This window comes from Dendrobates tinctorius, unplaced genomic scaffold, assembly GCF_039654945.1.
Source record: "Dendrobates tinctorius isolate UK_male_01 unplaced genomic scaffold, ASM3965494v1 ptg000018l, whole genome shotgun sequence".
Lineage (NCBI taxonomy): Eukaryota > Metazoa > Chordata > Amphibia > Anura > Dendrobatidae > Dendrobates > Dendrobates tinctorius.
Window position 1 is genome coordinate 19,546,621 of NW_027361686.1, and position 27,528 is coordinate 19,574,148.

The 27,528-nt window shown below is 44.1% G+C and overlaps 1 protein-coding gene and 1 long non-coding RNA gene across 3 annotated transcripts; one reads left to right on the top strand and one right to left on the bottom strand.

The window, feature by feature from the left end:
• Nucleotides 1–6,621: 6,621 nt before the first annotated feature.
• On the bottom strand, nucleotides 6,622–19,926 carry CHMP2A (charged multivesicular body protein 2A). 2 transcript variants are annotated; one of them, XM_073566546.1, is made up of 6 exons: nucleotides 19,522–19,661; nucleotides 18,779–18,961; nucleotides 18,514–18,693; nucleotides 18,258–18,388; nucleotides 17,686–17,747; nucleotides 6,622–8,009 (listed from the first exon to the last, which is right to left on the bottom strand). In XM_073566546.1, the coding sequence occupies exons 2-6, from the start codon at nucleotides 18,944–18,946 to the stop codon at nucleotides 7,888–7,890; spliced, it is 663 nt and encodes a 220-aa protein (XP_073422647.1). In that variant the 5' UTR covers nucleotides 18,947–18,961; nucleotides 19,522–19,661; the 3' UTR covers nucleotides 6,622–7,887. The 2 variants fall into 2 exon arrangements, with proteins under 2 accessions (XP_073422647.1, XP_073422646.1); XM_073566545.1 differs by having other exon boundaries at nucleotides 7,537–8,009; nucleotides 19,652–19,926.
• Nucleotides 16,335–17,721, top strand: LOC141082574 (uncharacterized). The gene is made up of 3 exons (XR_012230539.1): nucleotides 16,335–16,443; nucleotides 17,146–17,480; nucleotides 17,586–17,721. It is a non-coding gene; the product is annotated as an uncharacterized lncRNA (long non-coding RNA).
• Nucleotides 19,927–27,528: the final 7,602 nt, after the last annotated feature.

Here is a 27,528-nt window from a genome sequence, read left to right on the forward strand (position 1 = left end):
CGACTGAGCTGCCGGCACCGACATCAGTGGGTTATCTACAGCATTCTGTAATGCTGTAGATAAGCCCCCTCCCCCCCCCGATGTAACCTGAAAGATAAAAAGGAGTTAGATTATACTCACCGGGGGGGCGGTCCGGTCTTGGTCCGATGGGTGTTGCAGTCCGGCGCCTCCCGTCTTCTAACTGTGACATCCTCTTCTTTGCTGCCTGTCGTGGCACCGGCACACTGCACTGCTCTGTTGAGGGCACAGCAGAATACTGTAGTGTGCAGGCGACGGACCTCCCCTGGCACCTGCGCACTGCAGGACTCTGCTCTGCCCTCAACAGGACAGAGCAGTGCGCCTGCACCAGAGCCACGACAGGCAGCAAGGAAGAGGATGTCACAGTTCGAAGACGGGAGGCGCCGGAACAGACGGCGACACCCATCAGACCGGACCGAACGCCAGGGTGAGTATAATCTAACTCTTTTTTCTTATCTTTCAGGTTACATCAGGGGCTTATTTACAGCATTACAGAATGCTGTAGATAACCCACTGATGTCGGTGCCGGCAGCCGATAGGCAAAAAATAGGTGACAGATTCCCTTTAACAAGAGGCACCACTAACCAAATACCATGAAGACCAAGGAGATCTCCACACAAGTCAGGGATAAAATTGTCGAGAAGTACAAGTCAGGGTTGGGTTATAAATATATTCCAATCTCTGATGATCCACCGGAAGCACCATCAAATCCATTATCATCAAATGGAGAGTACATGGTACCACAACAAACCTGCCAAAAGAGGGCCACCAACCAAAACTCTCAGCCTGGGAAAGGAGGGTATTAATCAGAGAGGCAGCACAGAGACCAAAGGTAATCATGAAGAAGCTGCAGAGTACCCAAGCAAAAACTGGTTTATCTGTCCATACAACCACAATAAGCCATACACTCCATAGAGGTGGCATTTATGGAAGAGTGACCAGATAAGACTTTACTTGCACACAAAAATTTTGAGTTTGCCAAAACACAAATGGGAGACTCCCCAAACATATCAAGGAAGGTGCTGTGGTTAGATGAGACCAAATTGGCCACCAACGTAAACGCTATGTCTGGAGCCAAACCAAGACAGCTCATCCCCCCGAAGGACACCATCCCCACAGTGAAACATGGTGGTGGCAGCAGCATCATGCTGTGCTGATGATTTTTGGAAGCAGGGACACAAAAAATGGTCTGAGTAGAGGGGAAGATGGGTGGTGCCAAAAACAAGGGTATTCATGAGCAAAAACCTGATTCAGTCTGTCAGTGATTTGAGAATGGGATAGAGGTTCACATTCCAACAAGGCAATGACCCAAAGCATACTGCTACAGTGGTTTAAGGGGAAACGTATAAATGTTTTGGAGTGGCCTAGTCAAAGCCCAGACCTTAATCCCATTGAGAATCTGTGGTCAGACTTGAAGATTGCTATTCTCCAGAGGAATCTATTTAACTTGAAGGAGCTCGAGAAGTTTTACTTTGAACAATGGGCAAAAATCTCAGTGGCAAGATGTGTAAAGCTCACACAGACTTATCCAAAGTGACTTGTAGCTGTGATTGCAGCAAAGGAAGGCTCTACAAAGTACAGACTTTACGGGGATGAATAGTTATGCAAACTGAAGCTTTCAGTTATTTTTTCCTATTTGTTTTTGAGGCATCAAAACACAAAAAATGTCAAGGGGGGGTGAATATTCTTACAAGCCACTGAACGATCTGTGTAGAAGCTGTACAGGCAAAATAGTAAATTTAACCAGACTGTTTCAAAATTATTTTTTCAATTTTGACTACAAAATTGGTTAAAAAGACCACATTACTGTTGAAGAGCCTCTATTCAGCACAGCACTGAGGATACCTTTTTACACACATTTACTTTGAGCCTGAATGTTACATGTAATTAAAGAATCAGCTGGGATAATCAGAGCAGCTTATACTCCAGAGCTGCACTCCATATTCTTCTGCTGGTGGAGTAAATGAGTATAATTATTACTAGTTGAGTAATTCCCTATATAGGTTTTTTAGGGGTCCCAGACACTTTATAGTATAGTATTGTGCGTTGTTAGGTGGATAATATATTAATGACATCCCAGTAGAGCCGCCATTATCTGTACAATGACAGCATTGGTTCCTTCACAGAAATCACATTAAGGGATTCCCACCTTACCCTCATTCTTTATTCTAGCATCAAGTACTCACATCACATTGTGGTATCCAGCTTCAAGCAGCCCCTCTACCTGGCAGTATCATCTTATGTGCAGCTTCGCACATACAGGTGCTTCTCACTAAATTAGAATATCATCAAAAAGTTAATTTATTTTAGTTCTTCAATACAAAAAGTGAAACTCATTATATAGATTCATTACAGAGAGTGATCTATTTCACGTGCTTATTTCAGCTAATGTTGATGATTATGGCTTACAGCCTATGAAAATCCAAAAGTCATTAGCTCAGTAAATTCGAATAATTAACAAAAAACACCTGAAAAGGCTTCCTAAGCGTTTAAAAAGCTCCCAAAGTCTGTTTCAGTAGTCTCCACAATCATGGGGAAGACTGCTGACTTGACAGATGTCCAGAAGGCCGTCAGTGACACAGCCCACAAGCAGGATAAGCCTCAAAAGGCCATTGTTAAAGAAGCTGGCTGTTCACAGAGTGCTGTATCCAAGCATAATAATCAAAAGCTGAGTGGAAGGAAAAAGTGTGGTAAAAAAAGGTGCACAAAAAAACGGGATAACCACAGCCTTGAAAGGATTGTTAAGAAAAGGCCATTCAAAAATTTTGTGGAGATTCACAAGGAGTGGACTGCTGCTGCAGTCATTGCATCAAGAGCCAACACACACAGACGTATCCAGGACATGGGCTACAAGTATCACATTCCTTGTGTCAAGTCATTCATGACCAATAGACAACGCCAGAAGTGTCTTACCCGGGCAAAGCAGAAAAAGAACTGTGGTCCAAGGTGTTGGTTTCAGATGAAAGTAAATTTTGCATTTCAATTGGAAATCCAGGTCCCAGAGTCTGGAGGAAGAGTGGAGAGGCCACAATCCAAGCTGCTTGAGGTCTAGTGAGACGTTTCCCCAATCAGTGATGTTTGGAGAATCAGGTCATCTGCTCGTGTAGGTCCACTGTGTTTTATCAAGACCAAAGTCAGCACAGCCATCTACCAGGAAACTTTAGAGCACTCCATGCTTCTCTCTGCCGACAAGCTTTTTGGAGATGGAAATTTCATTCTCCAGCAGGACTTGGCCCCTGTCCACACTGTCAAAAGTACCAATACCTGGTTTACATACAACAGTATCACTGTGCTTGATTGGCCAGCAGACTCACCTGACTTTAACCCCATAGAGAATCTATGGAGTATTGTCAAGAGGAAGATGAGGCACACCAGACCCAATGATGCAGATGAGCTGAAGGCTGCTATCAAAGAAACCTGGGCATCCATAACACCTCAGCAGTGCCACAGGCTGATCGCCTCCATGTCACCCCGCATTGATGCAGTAATTGATGCAAAAGGAGCCCTGACCAAGTATTGAGTGCATTTACTGAACATACATTCAGTAGGCCAACATTTCGGATTTTAAAATCATTTCTCAAGCTGGTGTTATAAAGTATTCTAATTTACTAAGATAATGACTTTTGGGCTTTCATTGGCTGTAAGCCATAATCATCAACATTAACAGAAATAAACACTTGAAATAGAGTCATTACAAACAGTGATCTAAGATATGATTTTTCACTTTTTGTATTGAAGAACTGAAATAAACTTTTTGATGATATTCTAATTTTGTGAGAAGCAGCTGTATCTCTCTGCCCCATAGGTGGTAAGCGCACATCCAGAGCTCTGCTTTTATGTTGGGGCTACTCAGAAAAGTCACCATCTGTAAACTGGTTCTTCATAGCGGTTTGATGGACCTGGTGCAAGTGCACCACGCTGGCAGACCGCCGTGATCCTCACATTATGGTCCTGAAAGCCACAGGCTGGGGGTCCCTGTTCTAAAGCAATGCTAATTGTTTTATATTACCACATTTCTTAACATGCCCAAATACATTCCATAAACCCTGCGGTTTTGTCATGGTACATTTGTCTCTTGTGCACACTGATGAAGTTTACTGCATACAAAAAAAAATATTCAGCTTCATCAGATTTTGGCACCAAAAAGGCAGTAAAACCTAATACCTGTGTTTTTTGCTTAGTTTTTGCACTACCCATTGCTTTCCATGGGTGAAAAACAAGCTGAAACTTTGCAAAATGCAGTATGTCAAGCTCTTTGGCAAAACAGTCAGGAAAAACCCCCAATGTGTGTGCATGAGATTTCTGAAATCTTATTGACTTTGCTGGTACTGTGAAATGCAGCTGAAAAATTGCATTAAAAAAAAAAGTTACAAAAACGCAATGTGGGAACATAGCACTCCAGCCTCACCATTAAGCCGGCGTCACATTTGCGAGAAAAACTTGCATGAGTCTCGCATCTCAATACCCAGCACTGCCGCCGGCACTCGGGACAGGAGTGTGCGGGTGAATGTATTTCTACGCAGCTGAGCTCTCAGGTCCGAGTGCCGGTGGCAGTGCCGGGTATTGAGACGCGAGACTCGAGTGAGTTTCTTGCAAGTGTGACCCCGGCCTTAGTCGGCAGATGGTAACTACATGTTAAGTCCACAGTAGTTCTCTTGCGAATGGTTGAACATCTGCAGGGATATCCCCCCACTCTGCACAGGGAGAAAGATCCACTGTAATAGATCCTGGTACGTGTGTGTTTTCTATCCAATCAGAATATTAGGGAAGCACTTTACTGTATAAAGTGTATTGTCACTGCTCTGTGACCAGCTCCCACTGCCACACAAGGTGCGGGAGGTGTAGAAACAGGAGAGGAGAGAGGTGGGACACGGGGAGCGGGAGGTGTGGAAACAGGAGAGGAGAGAGGTGGGACACATGGTGCAGGAAGTGTGGAAACAGCAGCGGGAAAGAGGTGTGGAATCAGCAGTGGGTAGGAGAGGTAGGACACAGGGTGCAAGAGGTGTGGAAACAGCAGCAGGGAGCACAAGGATTCTGGGAAGTGTAGTTTCTCGATCTAAAAAAAATAAATAAGATACATGCTGGGCAATGTAGGACCGCTCACTTTTCTCTAAATAGCAAAGTGAGAAATAAGCGCAGTAAGCTCATCTTTGCATAGCACGTATATGGGGTAGTAAATACCATAGTATGAGACATTATACTGTGAGATAACGGACTGCAGCCCTGCCTGACTGGCCACTCATCAGTTACACCGCTTAGTAGCACAGAGGCTGAATCACATTACTAGGAGGTCTGTAGAATTAGATTTATGCATTTCCTGTAATTTATCACTCGAAACCTTCAGGCTCATGACCTCATTTCCACCAGACACCTGACCCAGGTAATGACAGAGCCTGTACCCTCCAGGTGACGCAACCACTGCACACCTCACAGTAGTCACGAGTCCATGAGTCATAAAGGAAGCAGCTTCTATTATATCCACACACAAGATGTTGACACAGTCCTCCCAGATGGACTGGAGAAAGCCTTCATAATAGTCAAACTGGTTAGGGGGGGAGAGGATCCTGCTGCCCGAACAGGCCTCTCTGTATAAAGGGAATCCATGAGCAGATTGTTTGCCATGTAATTTGAGAGCAGCATGATGTAGGGGCAGAGACCCTGATGCCAGCGATGTGTCACTTACTGGGCGGCTTGCTGTCATTTAGGGAGAGGGTGCCAGACCCTATATAATGGATGGAACTTTTAAAGGAGTGTGGTGCTGCTTCTCGGTGTTTAGGGGGGTGTGCAGGGAGAGGAGTATGGTTACTTTATTCTGCACACACTGACCACATTCACTTTACTTTATCTCCCTAATTGGATGATATAGCTGAGATTTTCTCATTAATCATATACCGAGAGATTCATTTCTTTACTTCCAAGAAGTCAAGCCCTGATTTTCTCCAGGCTGAAGCGATAATTTGGCATCAATGGACATGAAAGAAATAAGGGTACAGCCCTATATTGTGGATGTGTTTATTATAGCCTCCCAAGGGGTTTTCGATAAACTATGACCTATAACAGAGAAAGAGAAAAAACACTCTAATCCAGAGTCTAGGTGATTGTTGGCAAAGCTAGCATATATGACACATGTCATCTATAGATTGAAAGCACTGCCCCGAGAATAGTAAACTCAAGATCAAAGAGCTTGTAAGCACTGCGCAGCGGCAAGGCTCCTTGGCAATGAGAAGTAAAACTTTAGGAAGAACAGGCGTTGGAATAAGTAAACTGCAAATTTGCTGGTTTTTACAAGCACTTTAAATTTAAAAGGGTTATTCCCATTGCAATTTTACACCAAGGAAAACCCCTTTAAAAGTTACAGATGGCAGAAATGTCTGTTACATTCATCTAAAGGAGGCCAACAAAAATCCATCAACTTTCCTAAACCACCCCGAAACCAATTTTTCCGTTGAAAAAAAATTCTGCAACTAATTTGTCGCATGTGAATATGCCCTAACAAAATCTATCCATTGACCTACATCGGTGTGGGTGTTTATAGGACTATGGTCATCATTAACAGAGGTCCGTATAAAGCTTGGGCACAGATACAGTCTTCACCACTCCAAATTTACCCATCAGCCGCAATAATTAGCCTTTATTAGACAAAGCAAACCGATAATCATAAAAATAGCAAAAATTACAATCTTTATAAGAACCTGCAAGGCTGATGGATACCAGGTTGAGCAATAATTATCAAGAGATTCAGGTACCGGCTTCATGTGGGAATATTAAGAGGGAGAGAGAAGAAGACGGACTGCGGAGACATCTGGTTAAAGGTTCTATATGCTGCCTTGGAAAAATGATAGACTTTTCTGTGTTTGGAATTTCCTTTCATGTGTCCTCTCCTCCTATGCGTATTGTTTGTATATAGACACTTACACACAGAATTAAAGGGGTGGTCCAGGACTTTTATAGTGATGACGTACCTTAAGGATAGGTCAATATCTGAGATCTAGAACACCACTGGTCAGCTGTTCCCGATGCTGCTGGCGGCCGGATGTGCATAGTTGTGGAGCTGTACAGCAAAGCACCAACCACCGCATATTGTCCGCGGCCAGATACAGCACACATCAGCCCCTACTGATTCCAATGGGGGGGGGGTTATCTACAGCACCCAGCTGCAGCTAATAACCCACTGATGCAGCTCCGCAACTCATCACACCCAGCCACCGCCGTCTTCGGGAACAGCTGATCGGCGGGAAGTCATGTGCCAAATGATCAGATATTGATGACCTATCCATAAGATAAGTCATCAATATAAAAGTCCCGTGCAACTTCCTTTAACTCTGTGTATAAACGATTATTTTGATTCTGTGTGTATGTTCTAAACTACCATCGAAAAATCAGCTGTGGATTGGCTGCTAACATTTCTCCAGACTACTTTGATGCAAAGCCCAAATGTGTATAATCTTATTCCCATCCATCAAAATGGTAATTCTACATTTTGCGCTGGAGGGACAGAGAGGGAGTGTTAGAAAACGCTGTGGTTCTCCAGATAAGTTTTATTTACAGAAATCGACATCGGCTGCCCTGTATGACGGCGGAATAGAGACAGGAACAAGAGAATGAGAACTCGGCAACACAAAAGGGAATAATATAAAATCAGAACAGTCTTCCTTGTCCGGTTACTACTGCACGGACGGGAGCAGAATCAGGAACAGCTAATGGCCAGGGACTGGAGAGACTCTGCTCCAGACACACGCTGTCTGCGATCCAGCCATTCTAAAGCGCTCAGTATACGAGGCTCCAAGCCATTAACCTACACCCCCATGTAGAATGCAGAAAATAAAATAAAAGATAAAACCCAGAGTCTGTAGTGCAGGGTCGGACGTGTTAATCTCGTCGCAGATTATTCAACCGCTCCTCCAGATCTGCATCAGCGTCGGCTAGAGCGGCTGTGGGCTCTCCTTTCTTGGCTCCAGCTACGCTGAGGGAACCTCCGGTGGAGGGAAGGTCTGCAAGATGGAAAGAATTGTAAGTGTCTATAGAATAAAGCATGCACAATTCTATAGGGATGGAGTACAAGGGGGTGGGGTTAGTCAGAGATAAACTTCTAAAATACTTAAGTATTGTAAAAATAGCTGTATAGAACCTGAGACCCCAGGAAGACCCCTCAGAGCTGTGACATGACACCAAAGTACAATTCAATAACAATGATAATGCATCATTTCAGGAGCATAATTAGAAGAGGTTTTCTGGGGAAAGCCATTAGACACCATTTATGTCTTACCCCCAATAACCCACCAATCAGTCAAGTGTGTCAAGGTTTGTCCCAGAAAACCCTTTTAAACCAGACAATCCATGTAGATGCAAATACCAGAGTCACATGAAGGCAACTCAATCTGAAAATAACCCATTTTTTTGATATCCTTCAACAGCAACAACCACTTTCTAGAAAACAGGAGGCCAGGCAATAGAAATGAGTTTAGCTTGGTTGTTAGAGCTATATAGCAGTACTAGTAACTCTTCCCACTTGTGCTTTTTCTGTCCTTCCTAGAGATCAGGTGTCAGTGTTGGGCAGTAGCTTTCTTTTATTTTTATTTACTTTTTTGTAAGTTGCAGTCTATAAGTTATTTGATTATTACTTTTATAGCTATACGATTACCACCATAGATTCTATATTTACGTCCCATTCCAGGGTCTGGGCTGGTCTCTGTTCTCTCCTTTCCAATGTGCAGTGACAGTGCGCTTTCTTCCTGGCACGTCTCTGTAGAACAGTAGAGGGAGCACACCCTCACTGCACATTGAAGAGATTATAGCGAAATGAGCATGCTGGTACAGTCAAACAAAATTAATAATAATAACAATAATAAATTATAACAACAATAATAATAAATTATTATTATTATTATTAAACGCAAGTGTAGAGTGGGGAATTCTTAATTGAAGTAAATTAGAAAAGTAATTATATCATTAAGTAAAACAGACATTTAGAATGAAGTTCACCCTTCATTTTGAACCATCCCTTTAAAGGATTCTTCCTCCCAGGATGGAGGTAGATCTGCTGAGGTCTCCTGTGTTCAGGTTACCCAGGCTATGGCCCATGAAGTTTTTCCTCAGAGATGGAGGATATTGGTCACTTCAGGGTAAAAGAGGAGCTTTATTCCTCCCTTTCAAAAAGAGTGTGACTAAAGACAATCTTTTTCCACTAGAGAGGATGTCAAATTATTAAAGTATCTGGACCCCAATAAGGTCATATAAATTCTGAAATCCCAGGGAAATACGGTGTTTCTAAGAAAACATGTATTTAAAGTAAACCACATGATTAAAAAGCTAATTATGAATGAATAGAAGAAGGGCCCAGACAAAGGCCCTTTCCTGAACAACAGATTCAATACAATGCATGTTGCGGATGCAGAAAACAAAGAGAATGGGGGGAGGGAACCCCTAACATAGTTACAGAGGTAACAATTCTTTAAACATACAGTAATACTTTGTGAGGACAGCGCTAATTTTCCTGATCCTATGGCTGGAAGAATTGGCAGTGCCTTACACAGATGCCATTTGTCTGCCTCTGCAAAAGCCAAAGCATCATGCACAGTAGCAAAAGACCTTAGGTCTCAAGATGGAAGACCCCGATAAAGGAGTACACAGAGAATGATATTTGAAGTGTTACAAACAGGTGGCATCTAATTTTCTATATAACGCTGCTGTCCAATGGTTGTGATTGCCACTCGCTCCATGGCATTGTCTACCGAAGGAAGAAGGGTAGAGTAGATTAAACCACGGGGTGCAGATGTTCCTTCTAAGGATGCCCTCTTCACTGTGGAATATCATCTGGGTCGTTTTAATGGGGACAGCTAGACGCACCAATGAAAAATCTGTCTGATATTAAGGAGAAGTTCCTCCAAAAGACATGAGGCATAGGTGTGTGGCCCAAACAGAAGAGCCAGGTGGAGCCACCAATAAGCTGGAGAGTAAGCTCTCCATCAAAAATAGGTTGGAACTTCCAAAGGATTTTCCAGTATGCATCAGTGGACGTGGCCAGGACCCCTCGTTATCCAATAGGAAGAAGGACTTCAGATGCCACAGTGAGAAGGGGTGTTGGCGTTTGCCCCTCTTCTACCACCAATGTCAAAGATTGGTAAATCTCTAGGTTATAGATTTCATAAGGGATAGTTATCATATAGAATTGTTGTCGCTTCCTCCTCAAAGATTTCTCACTATCTCAAGAGCATCTTTTGCAAACCAGTACCTTCTGAGGAATCTTAGAATTTATCAAGATGAAAGTCCTAGAAGAGATTCCTGTACACAAGGGGAATCGAAGCATACGGTTTTCCTTGTTCCCAATACCCAAGGCAGGTGGAAAACCAGTGTAGATCTGAGGTTTCTAAACCAGTTCGTCAGGAAGAAGTTCCACATCGAATCAACCAGGAAGGAATTATATGGCTACAATAGATCTCAAGGAAGCATTCCTGCATATTTCCATCTAGATCAATATAGATGTCTCCACATTGCAGTCTGGTTGAAAGACAGCTTAATATTTCCAAGTTCACCTCACTTCCATTCCTAATTTCATCTGCCCCTCACACTTTCACATATGTTGTTGCAACTATTGGTGGGCTTAGAGAAGTACAGTGGGAATGTTAAGTATTCAGACCCCTTTACATTTTTCACTCGTTTCATTGCAGCCATTTGGTAAAGTCAAAAAAGTTCATTTTTTCGCTCATTAAATGTACACTCTGCACCCCATCTTAACGGAAAAAAAAAATGTAGATTTTATGCAAATTTATTAAAAGAGAAAAAACGAAATATCAAATGGTCATAAGTATTCAGACCCTTTGCTCGGACACTCATATTAAAGTCATATGCTGTCAATTTCCTTTTGATCCTCCCTGAGATGGTTCTACTCCTTCATTGGAGTCCAGCTGTGTTTAATAAAACTGATAGGACTTGATTTGTAAACGCACACACCTGTGTATATAAGACCTCACAGCTCACAGTGCATGTCAGACCAAATGACAATCATGAGGTCGAAAGGAACTGACCAAGGAGCTCAGAGACTGAATTGTGGTAAGGCACAGATCTGGCCAAGGTTACAAAAGAATTTCTGCAGTACACAAGGTTCGTAAGAGCACAGTGGCCTCCATAATCCTTAAATGGAAGACGTTTGGGACTACCAGAAGTCTTCCTAGACCTGGCCGTCCAGCCAAACTGCGTAATCGTGGGAGAAGAGCTTTGGTGGGAGAGGTAAAGAAGAACCCCAAGATCACTGTGGCTGAGCTTCAGAGATGCAGTAGGGAGATGGGAGAAAGTTCCACAAAGTCAACTATCACTGCAACCCTCCACCAGTGGGGCCTTTAATCGGTATGTGTGGCGAAAACCAGGCACTGCTCATCACTTACCCAACACAATCCCAACAGTGAAACATGGTGGTGGCAGCAACACGCTATGGGTGCAGTTTTCAGTTGCAGAGACAGGAAGACTTGTTGCCATTGAAGGAAACAAAAATGCAACCAAGTACAGAGATATCCTGGATGAAAACCTCTTCCAGAGTGCTCTGTACCTCAGACTTGGCAGAAGGGTTACCTTCCAACAAGACAATGACAATAAGCACACAGCTAAAATAACAAAGGAGTGGCTTCAGAACAACTCTGTGACCATTCTTAACTGGCCCAGCCAGAACACTGACCTAACCCAATTGAGCATCTCTGGAGAGACCTGAAAATGGCTGTCCACCAACATTCACCATCCAACCTGACAGAACAAGAGAGGATCTGCAAGGAAAAATGGCAAAGGATCCCCAAATCCAGGTGTGAAAAACTTCTTGCATCATTCCCAAGAAGACTCATGCCTGTATTAGCTCAAAAGGGTGCCACTCATCCAGAAATTTATCAAGGCAACCTAGAATATTCATATAACTTTGTCAGACCCAGTTCCCAGATGGGATCTCTGCTAACCGCTTTTCGATCATCATGAAAATTGACAAAAATGCTGTTCTTTAAAACCTGTTTTCTGGTGGCCACAAAACTATCTAGAAAGTTAAGCAAAAAAGCCCTAGCTTCTTTCGACTTTTAATTAATAGTCCTGAAGGACCTGGCCCTCCTCCTTAGGACATTGACGTCCTTTATCCCCAAGGTGCCATCCTTCTACAATATATAGCTCTGGCAAAAATTAAGAGACCACGGCAAAATTTTCATTTTTGTCTGATTTCTCTTTATAGGGATATTTTTGGGCAAAATGTAAATTGCTCTTTTATTCTATAAACTACTGACATGTCTCCGAATTTACAAGCACTAAATTTTGTATTTATTTGCAGAAAATGCGAAATGGGCAAAATAAAAAAAATGTAAAAAAAAATGCAGTGCTTGCAGACCTCAAATAATGATAAGAAAACAAGTTCATAATCATTTATAAACAGCAATACTAATGTTCTGAACTCTTCCTGAGTTAAAAATCAATATTTTGTGGAATAACCATGATTTTTAATCACAGCTTTCATGCGTCTTGGCATGTTTGCCACCAGTCTTTCACACTGCTTTTGGGTGACCTTATGCCACTCCTGGTACAAAAATTTAAGCAGTTCTTTGTTTGATGGCTTGTGACTATCCATCTTCCTCTTGATTACATTCTAGAGGTTTTCAATGGGGGTTCAGGTCTGGAGATTGGGCTGGCCATGACAGGCATTTGATGTGGTGGTCCTTCAATCACACATTGATTGACCTAGCTGTGTAGCATGGCGCATTGTCCTGCTGGATAAACCAGTCCTCAGAGTTGGGGAACATCGCCTGAGCACAAGGAATCAACTGTTTTTCCAGGATAACTTTGTATGCGTCTTAATTCATACATCCTTTGCAAAGATTAAGCTGCCCAATACCAGCCTTGTGAAGCATCCCCAAATCATCACCGATCCTCCACCAAATTTCACAGTGGGTGCAAGACACTGTGCCTTGCACGCCTCTCCAGGTCTTCGTCTAACCATTAGACGACCAGGTGTTGGGAAAAGCTGAAAATTAGACTCATCAGAGAAGATTACCTTACTCCAGTCCTCTATGGTCCAATCCTTGTGGTCATTGGCAAACTTCAGCCTGGCTTTCCTTTGTTTTTCATTGATGAAAGGCTTTTTCTCTAGCTTTACCTGACTTGAGCCCTGCCTGCCTCTAAGAGCCTGTTACGAACTGTTCTTGCCATGCACTTCACCCCAGCTGCCATTTGCCATTCCTTTTGTAGGTCACTTGATGTCATGCTGCGGTTGCTGAATGACATTCGAATAAGATAATGGTCATCCCGGTCAGTGGAGAGTCGTTTTCACCCTCTGCCGGTCTGTAGCTTTGTTGTCCCCAATATCTGCTGTTTGTCCTTGTTGTAATGGACTGCCGTCTTAGAAATTTTAAGAATGGAGGCAACATAACGCTCACTGTATCCCTATGCTAGTAAAGCCAGAATTGAGCCCTTCTTTTCCTCACTCAAGGCTTTTCAACTCCTTTGGCATGGTTAAAAGTTATTTTTTCATTCCTATTACTTTTGGGATATTACTACTTGTTTTGCCATCCAGCTTGTCCTATTGCGAGAGGATTGTGAACACCACAGCAGGTTTTTTTATACTTTCCTTCATTAAATAAGATATGGTTCAGGTGATCACCTGAACCATAAGCACATGAAGTAGAATGAGGTGTACTCTGGTTGGAATTCAACTGACACTGGAATGGAAGTCAGACATGTAGAGAAGCTGACATTTATAAAACTGTGCAGTGGTCTCTTAATTTTTGCCAGAGCTGTTTATCAGCAGAGAGCGCTGCATTTTTCTATCCTGACCTCTCTAGCTTAGGAAGAAAGGAGGCTACACTCCCTCAGTGTAGGAAAAGCTCTAAGGATATACAAGTGCTTCTCACTAAATTAGAATATCAAAAAATTAATTTCAGTTCAATACAAAAAGTGAAACTCATATACAAGTCATTACAGAGTGATCTATATCAAGTGTTTCTTTCTGTTAATGTTGATGATTATGGCTTACAGTCAATGAAAACCCAAAAGTCATTATCTCAGTAAATTAGAATACTGCTTGAAAAAATGATTTTGAAATCCAAAATGTTGTCCTACTGAAATGTATGTTCAGTAAATGCACTCAATACTTGGTCAGGGCTCTTCCTGCATCAATTACTGCATCAATGCGGCGTGGCATGGAGGTGATCAGCCTGTGGCACTGCTGAGGTGTTATGGAAGCCCAGGTTGCTTTTATAGCAGCCTTCAGCTCGTCTGCATTGTTGGGTCCGGTGTGCCTCATCTTCCTCTTGACAATACCCCCTAGATTATCTATGGGGATAAAGGTCAGGAGAGTTTGCTGGTCAATCAAGTACAGTGATACTGTTGTTTTTAAACCAGGTATTGGTGCTTTTGGCAGTATGGACAGGTGCCAAGTCATGCTGGAGAATGAAATTTCCATCTCCAAAACATCTAAGTTACTTACCAGTAGCAGTTTTTTCAGGAACCCATGACAGCACACCTGAGGGGATCCGTCCGGTCAGGACAGGAACCCTACTGAAAATAAAAGGGCGGTACCTCTCCCTCGCTTCAGTTGGTTTACAGAGCACGAGAGGCCCCCCTGGTTAGTTACACATGGCAAAACTATCAAAAAACACCCAACCTATAGTGCACATCAAAGGAGTGATAAGGGGGGGAAGGGGGGAATATACGGGTGCTGACATGGGTTCTGGAAAAAACAGCTACCGGTAAGTAACCTTGGTGTTTTCCCTTCCCCCCATGACAGCACACCTGAGAGACTTTTGTAGAATGAAACACCTTAGGGAGGGACGACCACTTGCAGCACCCTTCTACCAAAGGTCAGCAGAGGAGGATAGATCTAGCCGGTAGTGTATGAAAAAGGTCGACAGTGAGGATCAGGTAGCGGCCCTACAAATCTGATCAATCGATACCCTCAGCCTTTTCTGCCTAGGAGGTAGCCATGGCTTTGGTGGAGTGAGCCTTGATGCCATCTGGAACCGGGGCGCCACTTGCAGAGTAGGATAAACTAATGGCCTCCCTGATCCATCTGGCAATGGTACTTTTAGCTACCCTGTACCCTTTTCTGCTACCCTGGAAGGCTACAAATATGGACTGATCTTTCCTCCACTGACTAGTCATGGACACGTATTGTAGCTTGGACCCCCCCCCCCCCCCCCGTCTAACGCATGGAAATTTTTGCTCTCCCGGGTTCCTAAAATTATTGCAGAATAATGGCAAGGTGATCTCCTGACTCCTATGGAACTTAAGGACTACATTGGAGAGATAGGTCGGATCTGGTCTTAGAAATACTCTGTCCTCGAAAACTTGTGTATGTAGGGCACATTTTCTGTTCTTTGTTTTGGCGCTAGCCTTCCTCAACCCCAGATTCGGAGGCTGATCAGATGCACATACAACGTAACTTCTGGACGTCGAGGGGGTCTTGCCGGTCAGGACGACTGTTGCTCCTACCACTCGAGCGGCTACTCCTCCTGGTATGCTGGTGACTAGGCAAGGCATCTGGTGAGAGCTCCTGCTGTAACGGATCCTACTGCCCCACTTCCATGACGAAGCTCAGGTCATGAGCGCGTCTGCTGTGGTCACCCCTATTTATGAGGGATCCACTGCACTCCCCGCCTCCACCGGTGCACATCGATTGTCCCTCCCCCCCCGCCACGTCGTCGGGATAGATTTAGCCGGCGTCTTCTCCATTGGCGCTGCCATCATGGATCTGGTGCCCGCCCCGACGTCACACGCCCATTGCCAGCGTGCCTTGCGTGTGACGTCAGACACGCGCGACCCGGAAGCAGCCGCCCCTTCTGGAACTCCTGGACAGCGGCAGGGGGGGGGGGGGGGGGCGCGGCAGTCACGGAAGAGCCCCTAGACTCCTGACCGTGCAATATCCACACCCGCTTGCTGAGGCCACCAGACCCGCGGACAGCGCCTCTATCACCCGAAGACCAGCGCACACGCCCTGCCTGTTCTTCCACACCGGGACGGGAGTGGGTAAGTAGAAAGCTTGTGACCGCTGTCTTCAGCATGAGGGTCCCTGTCAGGACAGGAAACCCAACTGAAGGGAGGTACCACCCTTTTATTTTCAGTAGGGTTCCTGTCCTGGCTGGGTGGATCCCTTCTCTCAGGTGTGCTGTCATGGGGGAAGGGAAAAAGCTTGTCGGCAGAGGGAAGCAAGAAGTGCTCTACAATTTCCTGGTAGACAGCTGCGCTGACTTTGGTCTTGATAAAACACAGTGGACCTTCACCAGCTCCCCAAACCATCACTGATTGTGGATACTTCACACTAGACCTCAAGCAGCTTGGATTGTGGCCTCTCCACTCTTCCTCGAGACTCTGGGACCTTCATTTCCGAATGAATTGCAAAATTTACTTTCATCTGAAAACAACACCTTGGACCACTGAGCAACAGTCCAGTTGTTTTTCTCCTTGGCCCAGGTAAGACTCTTCTGGCGTTGTCTATTGGTCATGAGTGGCTTGACACAAGGAATGTGACACTTGTAGCCTATGTCCTGGATATGTGTGTGTGGATCTTGAAGCAATGACTCCAGCAGCAGTTCACTCTTTGTGAATCTCCCCCAAATGTTTGAATGGTTTCTTCTTAATCCTTTCAAGGCTGCGGTTATCCCGGTTGCTTGTGCACCTTTTTCTACCACATTTTTTCCTTCCAATCAACTTTCCATTAATATGCTTGGACACAGCATTCTGAATTGCTGGCTTCTTTAGCAATGACCTTTTGTGGCTTACCCTCCCCTTGTGGAGTGTATCAATGATTGCCTTCTGGACATCTGTCAAGTCAGCAGTCTTCCCCATGATTGTGGAGCCTACTAAAACAGACTAAGGGACCTTTTTAAATGCTAAGGAAGCCTTAGCAGGTGTTTTTTGTTATTCTAATTTACTGAGATAATGACTTTTGGGTTTTCATTGGCTGTAAGCCATAATCATCAACATTAACAGAAATAAACACTTGAAATAGATCACTCTGTTTGTAATGACTTTATAAAGAGTTTCACTTTTCGTATTGAAGAATTGAAATAAATTAAACTTTTTGATGATATTCAAATTTAGTGAGAAACACCTCTATGTGGATCGTATCACAGAATATAAGAAATCAGAACATTCCTCCTTTCTTTTTTATAGATAAACAAAAGGTATCTAAAACTTCCCTATTCCGATGGATAAGGAAGACAACTACCATCTGCTTCTATAAGGACGATCTTCAGGTCCCTCAAACTATAAAGACCAATTTGACTAAAATTATTTCCAATGGGTGAAGAGGAACTGCATACCAACTAAGCACATCTACAGGATGGCTTCTCGGAGGTCAGATGTTCATACCTATGTAAAGCTCTACATGCTGAACTTCCAAACATCTGAGGAAATCAGACTTTGGCAGAACGGATTTACTGTTCAAAGTACCCTTCCAAAGAAGGATGGACTTTCCCCACCCAATAAAACTGTGTTCAGCAGACCAGGTGTGAAGCGTAATAATTACACGTGATTAAAAACATGGTACTAGGAAGGATATATAGCCCAACAGTCGACCTAAATTAACTGCTATCACCTGTCCTGTCTTTCAGGAGGACGAAATTCCCATTGGTGCTGCTGCTTTGGACTAGCAGAAAGAGTATGTACTTTAATTGACCAACGGTATAAGGACAACAAGGTAATAGTACTCACTGGACAGCTCATCAGTCAGGGTCAGGCCCAGTTCATCCAGTACTTGTGAGACTACAGCGTCGCTGCAGAGGGAAGCGCACTAATGAATTACAGTACTAGAAAACGTGACAGCACCTACCCCCAAGAAAAACCTCAATTCCAAAAATGATAATGGGAACGCCACCCAAAAGTGACCCTTTGATATAGTAGTATAAACACCTAGCTGGGACCACTAATCATTTTAAGGCCAAAGAGGCCAATGGCCCTTTATAGAAGGAACTATGGCAGCTTTAGCTATGAAAAATCTATGACAACATTATAATAAAGCTCCAATAACTGTAGCGGCCCTTTAGGATACAGTGTCTAACTCTACTGATGCACAGTTCTGTGCCGTGCCAAAGGGCTCTGTATAGTTTTAAAAACCAGCTGAGGCTAGTAATCATAGACTTCACAGTTGTAATCTGGCATGTCTATGCAAAAGCAGGAGGTCACTTTTAGGTGGACTTTCCCTTTGAACACAAACGTTGCTATGTCTACAGGATTAGTTGACGTGCCATACTAAAAGGACACATTTTAAGACAAGGTGTACATACGTCTCCTCTTCATCGTCCTCGTCACCCATGGCATCGTCAATGGCGTCATTCATCATCTCCTCCTTCATGTCCATGATTTCTGACTGTTTCTCAAATTCCATCATTATTTTCTGGATCTGAGGAAGCTTCAACTACAAGAAAAGGAGTAACATTAAAGACATGAAGTCAGAGAACCAGGACGAACTCTCCAATACTTAGTCTAGTAATGTATACATTTGTATCTCCTTAGTGACGCCATGGTGGAGTCAGGCTGTACCTGTCTGTTCATGGTGGCCATGGCTTTAGTCACGCCTTTCATTGCCTGAGCCATGGAGTTGTTCGACTTCAAGGTCTGGATCTTTAAAGACACGGCCTGGATGTTTGCCCGCATCAGTATGAACTTCTTCACATATCGCCGAGTGCGAACCAAATCCTTGGCCATAATTTTCACAGCATCCTGAAAGAAACAGAAGCGGCATGTATAACGGACCAACACATGGATGCAATACGAGCTGGACGAGCCCTACTGCTCCGCCACTCACCATCTGCCCCTGCTTGGCCATCTTTTTGATGTCAGCTATGATTTTCTTCTCTTGTTGCTCCAGTTTCTGCCTCTCGCGGTCGAGCTCTCTCATGGCGCGCGTCAGGGCCCTCTGATTCTGCCTCAGCATCTCCTCTGGGGTTTTTCGGCGGCCAAATAAAAAATCCATCTTTGCTTCTTAGATCTGATGGGATGAAGCATCAAACTTTTCTCAGTCAAAGACACTAAGGTAATGAAAAGGGCTCTGTGGGCTCATAGCACTGATGACGTAGCTGTAGGACAGGCCATCAACAGTGGAGAGGTGGGGGTCCAACAACCCAATGGTCATCCAGCAGCGCTGGAAACCCTGACTGGCGCTGCACAGCTCCGCCCCATGTGTAGTGGCCACTGCCAGGTACTGCGGACCAGCCCCTGCTCTCTGGATTATGAGCTGATCTGCAGTACCTGGCAGCGGCCACTACACATGGGGCAGCGCTGAGTCAGTGTTTACATCTGGCCGGTGGGTGTCAGACAGTCTGAGAATGATGAATGTAAGGGGAGGTCACACCAGGACAACAGCTTACAGGAAGCTCTCCGTCCCCCTTACCATCATCACCAAGAAGGATCCCAGGACAGGAAGAGTTGTCATAGGGCCACACGCCCTCTCTGGTACTACAGCTCTGCATTAGCTAACATATATCGGACACTCATGTCCGCCAATCTCCAGGCTTTATAGGACAGGACGAACACAAGTTCCAGAATTACCCAGGCAGGAGAGGTAGTACAGGAAGTGCTGAGACCTGTAGTCCTGCAATGCTAGGGGACCCCAAAGCTCAGCGTCCCCCCCAGGCTGTGAGGTGCCCAGCCCGTGGTAGGAAGCGCTGCCGTCACTCACCGCCTCCCGGGTCTGACTGCAGCTTGTTCTGGGCTCCTCTCCTCACTCTCTTCCTGTTTGTCCGGTCCGTGACGTCACCGGTCACAAGGATTTTTTTTTTTACGTGGGAGCGCCGCTTCGTCACCGGTGACGAGCGGTCGGTGAGCGACTTGTGCAGTGAGTGTATACAATAACGTGTGTTCTAGGAGGTGTCCTCAGTGTAGGCGCGTGTGACGCCACTGCTGTCCGTGTGCTTCAGTTGTTAAATGGTCTTCAAGAAAATGGCGGCCGCCCGAGAAGCGCTATCTGCGAGCGTCTATATCTTGTCCTCTAGTGTTTGGAATGCAGTAACGATTCCCAGCTGGGTCCCGACTCGCACGGTCCTGATTGGTGCAGGCGCGGTCTGTGCTATTGGGGCTCCTATGTGCAAGGACCCCGGGGCAGGCAACCAATCAGTGCCCAGCTCTCATGCTATACGTATAAGTTAGCAATGGAAAGGAGTGGTTGCTGTGGGCGACAGTGCTGGTTTGTGCTGTACCCCAAGTTTAAGAGGACTTGAGCCCCATCACCGTAGGTCACATTGGATACATTAAAGGGTTTTTCCCATCTGTTATCCACGGGACATCTAATAATGTGCTGACCGATACGCAAATTGCCTCTTCAGAAAGAAAGAGGACTTCTACTCTACAGCGCCACCTATTGGTAGTAGCGATCCTACAAGTCACAATCAACCCTTTAACGAGTCTTGTAATATGACTTAGGATACAAGCCAAATCAGAATCTCAATTTGCAGACACGGTGTTTCAGGCTATGGGCCCTCGTCAGTGCAAAGTATGAGAACGGAACGGATTTGGCTAGGTGAGAGGCTCTGGACTAGGGTCTAAGAGGTAATGTTTCTCCTTGCGGAGAGTGACATGCCAGCTGTGGCTTGTCAAGGTAAGGAGGCTTATTCGCCGTGCAATGCTCCTCTGGGAAAATAATATGCAAATTGCCTCTTCAGAAAGAAAGAGGACTTCTACTCTACAGCGCCACCTATTGGTAGTAGCGATCCTACAAGTCACAATCAACCCTTTAACGAGTCTTGTAATATGACTTAGGATACAAGCCAAATCAGAATCTCAATTTGCAGACACGGTGTTTCAGGCTATTGGCTCTTGTCAGTGCAAAGTATGAGATCTGATTTGGCTAGGTACGATACGGGGACCGATACGGGGATCTGACCGCTTAGGCCTCATTGCTCCGAGAGCTGCCCTAAATAGAGCTGTGGCTGGGGTGAGCACCTCAGCTCTATTAATGGTCTATGGGACTGCCAGATAAAGCTGGGCGCTGGGCTCTGCTGTCTCTAGCAGTCACATAGAGAGTGGAGGGTCTCACCCCCGCCACCGATGGATTCAGGGGGGCTCCCAGCAGTCAGCGTGCGGTCACCTGTCCTATGGATAATACAGGGTGGGTCATTTATATAGATACACCTAAATAAATTGGGAATGGTTGGTGATGTCAACTTCCTGTTTGTGGCACATTAGTATATGGGAGGGGAGAAACTTCTCAAGATTTGAGGGGACTATGGCGGCCATTTTGAAGTTGGCCATTTTGAATCCAACTTTATAAATGGCCCACCCCGGTGTATCCATATAAATGGCCCACCCTGTAGATGGTAGTAACCCTTTATCTCAGCCAATACTATTGTGAACAGTGCTGGTCCCAGGGGTTGCAGCCCCACGCGTCATCACTGTATCAGGTCCTATGGGCAGAGAATAACGTTTAACCATGAATTAAAGATCTACTCCTATCTTAGAAGGTATTGCCTTCTGCCGATTCCACTGACTTTTCTCATTTTGTCTTTAATTTAGCAGGAGCAATTGGCTGAAATTCCCCCCCCCCAAAAAAAAAAAGTCATCCTGCCTTTACTGGTCCTCAAACAGGGGGTCTGAGGTAGGCACGGGTGCAGGAGTTGAGGTCGTACCCAGGCCGGAGCTTGGGATGGTCCAAAAAGTGCCATGTGCTCCATGTCAATGACTTGCGATAGTTGGGGTCCAGGCACAAATTTTGCAGGCGCTCCAATACGGATGAGACATCTAAAGGCACCTGTTGTGAATTCGCTTTCTGGCCTCCCTCTGGTTACTAGTGAAGCTGGTTGTATTGACAGAGGGGTCGTGAGTTCTCTTTCCGGGCTCCCTCTGGTGGTTACTGGAGGTAATGGAGCTGATCTAATTAACAGACGCCTGCCACCTGATAATGAGGAGGATGACTGGAGATCTGGAGTTTCTGACTGGATTTAAGACAGCCGACTCCCTCTATCCGTGCTGGTGATTTTTTCCTGCCTCCTGAGGTCTTAGTTTCCAGCTCAGTCCCTGCATGCTCAGCTAAGTGCTCTTTTGCTATTCTGTTCACATTTGATCTGGTTTTGTCTATCTCAGTTATGTGTGGGTCAGCTAGCTCCGGCTGGGGCTGTGCTGAATCACCATACATGTTACTGCTTGTGCCAGTTTGTTTTTGTCCCTTATTAGATTGGTATAGTCTAAAAGCAGAGCAAAAGAGGGAAGATAAAAACCTTCCAAACGACAATAAAGGTCAAAGTATATAAAATTGCTTTATTGGACACAGGGCAAGGAACAATACAGATTTAAAATGATAGCTGATAGCTTGTCACAAAAAGTCACCGTAGTCTACACATGCTGCTTCAATATAACCCATATAAGGGGGACAGAAAAATATAACCATCATTCCATATACAGTGAAAGAACATAGCGTACTCAATTGAACAGTGATAGCACATAGATACACTGAAGATTGCCTATTACATGGCTATGAGTACGTCCTACATACCAAGTATGTGCAAGTGTACGCAGGCAAGAGACTACGGTGCCTTTTTGTGACAAGCTATCAGCTATCATTTTAAATCTGTATTGTTCCTTGCCCTGTGTCCAATAAAGCAATTTTATATACTTTGACCTTTATTGTCGTTTGGAAGGTTTTTATCTTCCCTCTCCTCTCATGTCAGTTTGACAATTGGTCTGTTTACAGTCCACAGCACTGTATTATGGGGTATTTTGTTGCTATATTGCCTTTATTATGATATATTCCCCATATAGCAGGTATGCTGGAGTATGCTACTTTTTTTTCTTTATTTTTAAAAGCAGAGCAAAAATAGGCCAGAGTGCTGATGTAGTGGGCGAAGTCTAGTGATTTCAGTATTTTTCTATCAGACGTGTTGGACTTTTTGGCATGATTGCAGACAGTGTCTTTCCTTTCCTGTCTAGTCAGTGTGGGCCCCATCGTTTGCTCAGCCTATTTTCCTACCTGTTTGTGTTTTCATCTTGTCTCACCGACAATATATGTTTGGGGGCTATCTATTCCTTGGCGGTCTGCTCTGGGGCAGTTTAGATTTCCCCTTTCTTGCTTTACAGGTGGATCACACTTCCATTCTTTCGGCGGATCCGTTTTTTTCCCAGGGAATTTTAGCGGATCCGTCCAAAAAAACGGATCCGGTAGCATCCGTTTGTGGCAAAAAACGGATCCGTTTTTTCACACTTTGGCGGACGCCAAAAAACGGAAATGTGAAACAAGCCTTAGGCTTATTTAGTTCTCCGGCTGTGTCGAAGCGTCTAGGATCATTGTAGGCACGCTCCACGGCTACTGCTAGTTGTGTGGACAGGATCAGGGGTCTGCAATCCGCTTAGTTACCAACCTCTCTGGTTTTCTGTGGCTTAGCTTGGTCTTGCTTTCCTCCTCGGTGACCCAATCATAACAGAATCACCAGCCTAGGCCGCAGATTCTAGGGTACTCAAAAGCAGGAAAGAATTGTAAAAAAGAAAAAAAAAGGGTCAGATTTTTTATATATATTTTTTTTCCTCTGGGGCCGTAGGAGGATTTTTTTTTTCTTTAATGGAGACTAAGAAATTATCCGATCGTGCTGAGCAGCTCGCTGCTGAAGTGCGGGGAATTTCCGCCTATCTCGCTCAATCACCTGCTCTTGAACCAAAAATCCCTACTCCTGATATGTTTTCAGGGGATCGGTCTAAATTTTTGAATTTTAAGAATAATTGTAAATTATTTCTTGCCTTGAAGCCCAACTCAGCAGGGAGCTCTGCGCAGCAGGTTAAAATGGTCATCTCCTTGTCGCAACGCAAACTATTCACTTCTAGAAGCATCACCTAGCAAACTACGGTCAGGTGAGACGTTGCGGGCAAAGTAGCCCTAGCCTAAAGGACTTTCCACCATATCACTTGACTGGGGCTGTGCTGCAATTACTGGCACAGATATACTATGCCAATAATTGCAGCGCGCTGTACCACTGTCACAGCAGCTGCTGGCAACTGTAGCACAACTCCTATTCTTTGCCACATTAGCCAGAGCAAAAATCTTCTGATCAGTGTCAGACCCTGAGTGTCGGACCCCCGCGATCCGCTATTGATGACTATCCATGTGAAAGGAAAAAGAATTGTCCTTTCAAGCCTGTGAATGCGCAAAATATAATGAGATCTCCTACGGATCATCTTGTTGCATCAGATTTTTGCAGATACATTGTAATTAGTAACCCCTTCCTGACATCAGACGTACTATCCCGTCCATGTGACCAGGGCCCCTATGCCCATGGACGGGATAGCACGTCTACCGCGATCAGCGACGCCCATGTGGTGAGCGCCGCTGATCGCGGCCGGGTGTCAGCTGATTATCACAGCTGACACCCGGCACTGTGTGTCAGGGGAGGTCACGGACCGCCCCCGACACGTTAACCCCTTGCACACCGCGATCAAACATGTTCGCAGTGTACTGGGGGTTAAAGGGAAGCATCGGCAGGGAGGGGGCTGTGATGTGACAGATCAGCGATCTGTCACAGGACAGTGATGTCCCACCTGGGACTATGTAATAAAGTTAAAAAAAAAAAAAAAAAGGTTAATTAAAAAAAAAAAAAAAAAAAAAAAAAAATCGCCAAATTAGAAAAAAAAAAAAATATTCCCCCCAATAAATCCATTTTTTTTTAAATAAAAAGACAATAAAAGTACACATATTAGGTATCGCCGCGTCCATAACGACCTGCCCTATAAAACTATCCCATTAGTTAACCCCTTTAGCGAACCCCTTAAAAAATAAAAATAAAAAACGAAGCAAAAAATAATGATTTATTATCATACCGCCAAACAAAAAGTGCAATAACGCGCGATCAAAAAGACGCATATAAATAGCCATGGTACCGCTGAAAATGTCATCTTGTCCCGCAAAAAACGAGCCGCAATACAGCATCATCAGCGAAAAAATGAAAAAGTTATAGCTTGCAGAATAAAGCGATACAAAAATAATTATTTTTTATATAAAATAGTTTTCATTGCATAAAACCGACAAAACATATAAAAACGACCTAAATGAGGTATCGCTGTAACCGTACTGACCCGAAGAATAAAACCGCTTTATCAATTTTACCGCACGCGGAACGGTGTAAACGCACCCCCCCCAAAAGAAATTCATGAAACGCTGCTTTTTGTTCATTCTGCGTCCCAAAAATCGGAATAAAAAGCGATCAAAAAATGTCACGTGCCCGAAAATGGTACCAATAAAAACGTCAATTCGTTCCGCAAAAAATAAGACCTCATATGACTCAGTGAGTCAAAATACGGAAAAATTATAGCTCTCAATATGTGGTGATGCAAAAACTATTTTTACAATAAAAAGCGTCCTTTAGCGTGCGACAGCCGCCAAAAATAAATACCGCAATAAATAGTAAATCAAACCCTCGTTATCACCCCCTTAGTAAGGGAAAAATAATCAAATTAAAAGAAAATGTATTTATTTCCATTTTCCCATTAGGGTTAGGGTTGGGGCCAGGGTTAGGGCTAGGGTTAGGGCTGAGATTAGGGTTAGGGGTGTGTTGGGGTTAGGGTTGGAGTTAGAATTGGGGGTTTCCACTGTTTGGGCACATCAGGTGATCTCCAAATGCAACATGGCGTCTGATCTCAATTCCAGCCAATTCTGAGTTGAAAAAGTCAAATGGTGCTCCTTCCCTTCCAAGCTCTGCCATGCGCCCAAACAGTGTTTTACCCCCACATGTAGGGTATCAGCCTACTCAGGACAAATTGCAAAACAACTTTTGGGGTCCAATTTCTCCTGTTACCGTTAGGAAAATAAAAAATTGCGGGCAAAAATATCATTTTTGTGGAAAAAAATGATTTTTTTTTATTTTCACGCCCGGGCGTTATAAACTTCTGTGAAGCACTTGGGGGTTCAAAGTGCTCACCACATATCTAGATAAGTTCCGTGGGGGGGTCTAGTGTCGAAAATGGGGTCACTTGTGGGGAGTTTCAATAGTTTAGGTAGATTAGGGGCTCTCCAAACGCACATGACACCCGCAGACCATTCCATCAAAGTCTGCATTCCAAAACATCACTACTTCCATTCCGAGCCCCGACGTGTGCCCATACAGTAGTTTTCTCCCACAAATGGGGTGTCAGCGTACTCAGGACAAATTGGACAACTTTTGGGGTCCAATTTCTCCTGTTACCCTTGGGAAAATAAAAAAAATCGTATTTTTTCCACAAACATGATCAATTAGTCCCCAATTTTTTTATTTTCCCAAAGGTAACAGGAGAAATTGCCCGGGCACTATAAACTTCTGTGAAGCACTGGAGGGGTCAAAGTGCTCACCACACATCTAGATAAGTTCCTTAGGGGGTCTAGTTTCCAAAATGGGGTCATTTGTGGGGGGTTTCCACTGTTTAGGTACATTAGGGGCTTTCCAAACGCGACATGGTGTCAGATCTCAATTCCAGCCAAAAACGTCAAATGGCGTTGCTTCCCTTCCGAGCTCTGCCATGCGCCCAAATAGTGGTTTACCCCCACATGTGGGGTATCAGCGTACTCAGGACAAATGGCACAATAACTTTTAGGGTCCTGTTACCCTTGGGAAAATAAAAATTGGGGGTGAAAAGATCATTTTTGTGGAAAAAATATGATTTTTTTTATTTTCACGCTCGGGCGTTATAAACTTCTGTGAAGCACTTGGGGGTTCAAAGTTCTCAGCACATATCTAGATAAGTTCCTTAGGGGGTCTAGTTTCCAAAATGGGGTCACTAGTGGGGGGTTTCCACTGTTTAGGTACATCAGGGGCTCTCCAAACATGACATGGCATCCGATCTGAATTCCAGCCAATTTTGCATTGAAAAAGTCAAACGGCGCTCCTTCCCTTCTGAGCTCTGCCATGCGCCGAAACAGTGGTTCCCCCCAACATATCAGGTATCAGCGTACTCAGGACAAATTGCACAATAACTTTTGCAGTCCAATTTCTCCTGTTACCCTTGGTAAAATAAAAAAAATTGAACCTGAAGTATTTTTTTTGTGAAAAAAGTTAGATATTCATTTTTTTTTTTTTAAATATTCAAAAAATTCCTGTGACGCACCTAAAGGGTTAATAAACTTCTTGAATGTGGTTTTGAGCACCTTAAGCGGTGCAGTTTTTAGAATGGTGTCACTTTTGGGTATTTTCTATCATATAGACCCCTCAAAGTGGCTTCAAATGTGATGTGGTCCGTAAAAATAAAATGGTGTTGCAAAAATGAGAAATCGCTGGTCAATTTTTAACCCTTATAACTTCCTAACAAAAAAAAATTTGGTTCCAAAATTGTGCTGATGTAAAGTAAACATGTGGGAAATGTTACTTATCAAGTTTTTTGTGTGCCGTATCTCTGTGATTTAAGGGCATAAAAATTCAAAGTTGGAAAATTGCGAAATTTTCAAAATTTTCGCCAAATTTCCATTTTTTTCACAAATAAACTCAAGTTATTTGAATGAAATTTTACCACTATCATGAAGTACAATATGTCACGAGAAAACAATGTCAGAATCACCGGGATCCATAGAAGCGTTCCGGAGTTATGACCTCATAAAGGGACAGTGGTCAGAATTGC

What these genes read in the sequence shown, in the direction of transcription:
- CHMP2A (XM_073566546.1), bottom strand. Translation starts at nt 18,946, where the DNA reads ATGGATTTTTTATTTGGCCGCCGAAAAACCCCAGAGGAGATGCTGAGG. An exon ending in TGGCCACCATGAACAGACAG is followed by an intron (nt 18,389 to 18,513) that starts GTACAGCCTGAC and finishes CTTTTCTTGTAG; the next exon opens with TTGAAGCTTCCTCAGATCCA. An exon ending in CCTGACTGATGAGCTGTCCA is followed by an intron (nt 8,010 to 17,685) that starts GTGAGTACTATT and finishes TCCATCTTGCAG; the next exon opens with ACCTTCCCTCCACCGGAGGT.